The sequence below is a fragment of the Egretta garzetta genome, unplaced genomic scaffold, assembly GCF_000687185.1.
Source record: "Egretta garzetta isolate BGI_Z169 unplaced genomic scaffold, ASM68718v1 scaffold143, whole genome shotgun sequence".
NCBI classification, from domain to species: domain Eukaryota; kingdom Metazoa; phylum Chordata; class Aves; order Pelecaniformes; family Ardeidae; genus Egretta; species Egretta garzetta.
The window spans coordinates 2,526,933-2,533,320 of NW_009259310.1; the positions used below are offsets into that span (position 1 = coordinate 2,526,933).

General features: G+C 46.3%; 1 protein-coding gene across 1 annotated transcript in view; it reads left to right on the forward strand.

The window, feature by feature from the left end:
• EHMT1 (euchromatic histone lysine methyltransferase 1) overlaps positions 1-6,388 on the forward strand; it is an 83,209-nt gene that overhangs the window by 46,795 nt on the left and 30,026 nt on the right. Inside the window, exons 12-16 of the mRNA XM_035891910.1 lie at positions 364-507; positions 2,086-2,312; positions 3,027-3,191; positions 3,700-3,782; positions 5,072-5,178. Coding sequence (XP_035747803.1) covers positions 364-507; positions 2,086-2,312; positions 3,027-3,191; positions 3,700-3,782; positions 5,072-5,178 — 726 coding nt within the window. The remainder of the gene's footprint in view (positions 1-363; positions 508-2,085; positions 2,313-3,026; positions 3,192-3,699; positions 3,783-5,071; positions 5,179-6,388) is intronic.

A 6,388-nucleotide genomic window follows, 5' to 3' on the forward strand; every position in this document is an offset into this window, starting at 1 on the left:
TTGGTCACCGGCACCCGCGCTTCCTGGCAAAAGGAGAGCGGATGTTGTGTGAGTCAGGCCCATGGGACTGCCCCTTCTGCGGCTGCTTGGCTGTTGCATATTTCCAGTTACGATACTTTTTTTCTTGCAAGGAACAAACGACTCAGGGTCCACATGCATGTTAGTTAGTAAATGATGCGTTTCTTCCTGTGAGAGCAGCTTTCACAGCTTCCTGCTGCACTGCTAATGCTATCTGGCACACATCTGAATTACTGTGAAAAAGCCAGGGCTCATCAAGGCAGTGTGCAAAATCTTCCTCCGCACAAGCACAGAGAGTGTTTTGGTCTCCAGTAATTTCATTTCCTTTAATTTCTCCTGTTCCAGCTGGGCCGATGCACAAACAGTGTGGTTAAGTATGAACTGATGCGCCCGTCTAACAAAGTCCAGCTTTTGGTGCTGTGTGAGGACCATAGAGGGAGGATGGTGAAACACCAGTGTTGCCCTGGCTGTGGATACTTTTGCACTGCAGTAAGTCCGTGCTCTCAATCTAGGGAAGGGGGTACCTGTTGCAGTAGCTGGAAGAGCTGAAGGTGGAGATGGTACCTAAAGGGGTTTACTGACTTCCTGGCATCAGCTCCACCTCGTTCCACAGCACGTCAGGTGGTGTTTTCAACAGGAATGTGTGTGAGGGTAGCTGCAATTGTCACCTTTATCTTCCTGAAGACCCTGAGGGGTGTTACTGAAGGGTCTTCACTGGGATTTCACACCATGGAAGTCTTGCTTTAGGAATTTCTTTGGAACAAGGGTTGTTTGGTTTTTTTTCTTTCTCTGTACAGATCAATCACATCAAAAATTGTATTAGCTTGGTTTGTAAATGAATCTGTGTACATGAGAGTGGTTCTGTCCCCCTGCCTGCTCATGAGGGTTTAGACGGGAAACCTGAGTGATGGCACTGGAACAAGGCAGTATTTGAGATCTCCTGCTGCTTCTTCCACCTCTGCCACTGAGGCTTTTAATAGCGTTGGTCCAGTCCTTTAAGTCGTCAGCATCCTAGTTTCCCTGTTGGTAAAGCTGAAAAACACCAATTGAGGGTCTCACAGGGTGATGGGGAGGCTTAATTGTCTGATGCTGGTGTTCCTCAAGGTGACTCAATGAAAGATGCTACAGCAGTCTCAAGCATTATTGTAATTGTAATAAATGAAACCATCCTGTGTTTTCATGCTGAGTCAAAGACCATTTAAAAGATAGAATCCTCAAAACCCTTAGAGGCATTTTGCAAAGCTGAAATAGAGTTAATTAAATTGCTTGGGAGGACCGTGAATGCAGGAGAAGAGGGGTTTTAACCAGCCTTTTCCTTACATGCGCCTACATCTCTGGGTTACGTGTCTGAGTTCACGCAGGTGAATCTGGGAGTGTTCATCTGTGCTGTCCATCACTAACAGCCAGAGCACAGCAGGGCTTCAGGTAGCGCTAGTGTCCCGGGGCAGCGAATTCCGGGGTACCTTCAGTTCAGTTCGGAGGACTTTGCTGGGAAGGGAAACTAATTTTAAGGAAAGTTGCCCAAGTTTGTCGAATGAGCAGTCAGCCACATTATTGGGGTTCAACAGCATACGGGGCTGGTCCAAGCAGAGAAGTCGCATTCTTTAGGTTACACTGGGGTTAACAGCTGATTTAATTACATTCACGTAGGTCCTTGAATGGTTTGTGCGCAGCTTTGTTCGGTAGTTTTAATGCTGGCTTAGCACGCAGGTCTGAAGTTTTCTTTTCCAGTTTTGGGGGCATCCTTACAGTACACTGGCACTTCTAGAAACACGGGCAAGAACTTCAAGTGTTAGAGGAAACAGCTGGAAATTGGGACTTCTTGATTCTGTTTCCCAAGCGCAATTAAAAAACTTGCTTTGCAGTCCCTAACCAAGTGAGTTTTTTCCCTGTTACCTTGGTTTTGTTCTCTTCTAAAGAAGTGGCAGTGCTTGCTTACTGTATTGGAAACGCCAGGGACAAGAGTGGTGATGAATGAAGTATTTAAGAGATCTGCGGACGAAGCATGTAGAACGGGTAAGGCATGTATTGACCAAGGTTTGAATTTCTTCTCTGTGGTTTTTTTAGGGCACTTTCATGGAGTGTCAGCCGGAGAGCAGCATCTCCCACCGTTTCCACAAGAACTGTGCCTCCCAGGTCAACGACATGAGCTACTGCCCACACTGCGGGGAAGAGGCCTCCAAAGCAAAGGAGGTGACAATAGCAAAAGCAGACACAACCTCAACGGTGTCGCTGACCTACGAGCAGCAGAAACCAACGGCTGTGGAGGGAAGGGCTGACACCACGACGGGGAGGTGAGCTTGGGAGCACGTGTTGATCTCAAACCTCTTGCACCAGACCGTGCTTTGCATTTGAACACTTGTGCTCCTCCTGATTGAGCAAAGTGCTTTCTGGTCCTGCTCTGATGAGCCAAACTCAAGTGCAGGAACCTACAAGTGTGCTTTGTGTTCCTGGCTGTGTCAGAGAGGAGCGTGGCAGCCGTAGGGTGAGCTGGAGCAGAGGCTATGAAGATAGGAGGGGTTTAGGAGTTAAAACAATTCCTTCCACTTTCTGTTAGCAATGGAATAATAGTGGAATGAGTTATGTTGCCAGGTCTGCTAAGTGACAGGGAAATTCATGCAGTACCTAGCTGCAGCTCCTGATTTGCACCAGTGGGCACAAGTGTAAGGAGAGGATGAAAACACAGAGGAAAACACAAATCAAACTGTGTTGAACAGTGCTCCGACTTCTCATCCTATCTGATCTTGTTCTGGTGGCTTTTATGACTTGCCCATGTTCCTGGGTTTTCTGTAGCACAGAGTGTATCAAAATGTAATCACAGGGCAGTACAACTCCTTTCTGGGGCAAGTTCTTACCAAAAAGGCTGTAAAACTATTGGTTTGTGTTGCGATTTCACTTACGCTTACCTGTATTCAAAATCCATTTCCTTTCCTTCTTTGGTATAAGATGCACACTATTGGGTATTTTTAATGGTTATACTTTGGCTGTCTCTCATTTTTTCTCTTCAGTGGCACTGGGATGCGGTTGTCAGAGGAAGACAAGCCAGAAAGTTCGGCTGCTGAGGGGTTTGACATAGCCGGGTCTTCAGTTTTTCCAAAGCCTACTACTAGCCTGACCCAGGGACCAGTTAAAGAAACTCTGGAAAGTGCCCTGATTGCCCTGGACTCCGAAAAGTAAGAAGATGACCGTTGGGTCTCTCCAGTTCCCAGCAAAGTTGCTTAACCTAGAGAAAACTGAGGTTTAGCTTCTCTGGATTTCAGCCTCATTCAGACCTTTTTTTGTTCACTTCAGTCATTTGTCACCCCCAACAGATTACTGATTCAAGAGACCAGTTCTAGCTCTAAACATCTTACTGATTTTTCTGGAGTATTTGGTTTTTCACTGGCCCTCCAACCACAGCTGTAACTACAAGGAGTTCCCGTTTACAGTAGAAAGACCCAGAATTTGCTGATGAGCAGCACTGAATAGATACAACCCTCATTAGAACAAGGCTGTCGGTGGCTGGGGCTGGAGGTGTTAAGACCTCCTTCTGGAGATTTGTTCTTGTGTTTTGCTGGCCCTCTGGAGCTGTACCACAGGAACAGACTTTGTCATGCGCATGGGGTAGCAGTGGGGTGGGGTAAGATGCTGGGAGTGTGCTTCAATGAGTATTAATTACACCTCTTTTCCCCCCTCTTGCAGACCCAAGAAGTTACGATTCCATCCAAAGCAGTTATACTTCTCTGCGAGGCAAGGAGAGCTGCAAAAAGTCCTGCTTATGTTGGGTAGGTGGCTCCTTCCCAGGACACTGCATGTCTGGCAGTACTCCCAGCTCCTGCTAGGCAGCTGCCAGAGTCCAGTTCCCAGCATGGCAGCACGTCATATTCCCCACTGCCCTCTCTTGAGTGGAGCTGGAGGAGAAAGCCACTTCTGCGAGTGATATGTCATTGGAAATGGCTTCATCTTTCTGTGAGATGTGGACCTGCTCCCAACTTGTTTCTGTTTGGGCACAGTTTTATCCAGAGAAGCTGGTTCTGTCCCCAGATGACCTACACATGATTTTTCCATTCCTCCAATGCAATGGGATAGTTAGGTATTTGCATCCTGTAGAGAGGTAAAAAGGTGGGATTAGTTTAAGATGAGACCCATCAGCAAGAGAGCAGAAGGGAAGAGCCCTTCAATATGCAGGGTGTGTTTTGGGGGTATGTAGTTGTCTGTCACCAGATGACTTTGAGCTGCTGAGCTTGTTTTTACCAACAAATATTTCCAAGGAATCTCCCCCTTTGAAGGACACAGTGTTTCCTAGGGATCATTTCCTTTCCACTCCAGTACTTTGCAGTACATTTTTGGATGCTTTCTGTTCTTTTCATTTATCAGATTCTTCTGTTTTTCTTCTAGCAAGTGTTAGCTTCATTGTTCGTGTCTTCAATAGCACAAAAATGTTATTCATTGATATTTAATTACAGCCTCATCATATGCAACATGTTATCATGCCCAGACATCTTTGTCTGGCTGTCATCATCATCTGTCAGTCTTTGCACAGCTGTGAGGATCTCTGGCCAGATCTGTGAGCTTGTGTTAGTTGGAGAAGCTCCATCCACTTTGTAGCCCTGTGTTTGCAGGGATCCAATGAGGATCGCTAATATTAATTGCAGTTAACAGTGGTGAGACAGGAAGGCCAGGTAGTACTGGCTCTTTGTTGCTTCCAACTTCTGTGTTGTTTTAAACAAAGGAGCATTTTTTTTTTCTTTTTATCCTTGTATAGTGTTTGTTGCACTGAGAGATGGTGACTTGTGAATCTGAGGGAGGTGGCCTGTGTAGAAATTGTGATGCCTTTAAGGTATTAAATTCCATGGTGTTTTTGAAGCTCTTGATTTGAGGGCTATTGCATATCGAATGTCCATGTGACTACCAGGAGAGCTTTCTGGCTTGGATATGTAGTGAGCTGTGAGAAGGGCTGAGGATGGGCTGGGAACCCATCCTTTAAAAGCCTTTGGCTGAGACCTGGTTGTCCTGTTACGCTTTTCTCTAATTTCTGAATTGTGGTTGAAAGCATCTCTGCTCTGTTTTACAGTGGATGGAATTGACCCTAATTTTAAAATGGAGCATCAGAGTAAGAGAACCCCTCTCCATGCTGCTGCCGAGTCTGGCCATGTGGACATCTGCCATATGCTGATTCAGGTCTGTCTCCACCTACGTTCTTCTGTACAAGCAATTTTCTGTGGTTTTTGGTCTCCTGCCCCACATGGCTAAAGCACACTTGGAAATCAGCACTGAACTGTCTCTCCTATAAAAACATCCTTATTCTCAGGTTTTGCTGAGGGAAGAGTGATGGAGAGTAGCGTTGAGGTCTCATGGCTGAAGCTGTCTTTCTAAGCTGTTCTCCAAAGAAGCTTCGCTGTTCAGGCCATGAGCGTGTGAAGGTTCAATGCAGGGCACTGTGGAGCACGGGGGAGCCTCCATGCCTAAGCTCACCCAGCAGAGCAGCGCGCTGCCGGTGTGCCGGCTCAGGCTGACCGCTGGCAGAGCACAAGGTGATCTGCAAGCTGCTGCCAAGTTGCTCTTTGTCATGAAGGCAGGTAGGCTCTGGGGCCTGCAAACTAGCAGACTCCATCTTCCCTTCTGTCAAAACCTGGGCAGGATTTTCCTCTACAGCATAAATGTCTCGCATGTGAAAAGGAGAGAAGGAAGATGCGAGTCTGGCTTATTTTCTGAGTTCCAAATTGTAATTGAGGGAAGATGGTGAAAGACGTAGGGGTGCTCTTGTTGAACCCCCTCCACAATGATGTGATCAAAAAAGAAGGCCTTAAAAAGTTACGGGTTTTCTGTTTTGTACTGGCATACATCATCTGGAATGACTGGAAGTATGTTTTGTTTACCTTGTGTGACTGGGAAACCTTAAAGGCTTTTGAGAAAGCAGCAATGTCTTTGAAAATGAGCCTGAGCCTGCTGGGATGTTGCATTTCAGTGTCTGGAGTCAGAGGCTTTCAAAGTGCTGTTTGAAGATGCAGCTACGGGCCTATGCTGCTGCTCTCACCAAGTGACTGCATGTGAAGACAATGGAACGACTTGCATGAGTAAAAGGAGCAAAATTTGCAAGATATTACAAACAATTTGAATTTAGTATCAGTAGGGCTGGTTTGTTTCCAAAACCCTTCATGTCCTATTCTCTTCCCTGATGTCTGGCTACTGCAGTAGCACAGTGTCGTGGTTTAACCCGGCTGGCAACTAAGCACCACGCAGCCGCTCGCTCACTCCCCCCCCTACCTCTGATGGATGGGGGAGAGAATAGGAGAAAAGAAAAAAAAGTAAGACCCGTGGGTTGAGATAGAGACAGTTTAATAAGAGAGAAGAATAACAATAGTAGTAATAATAATAATAATAATAATAG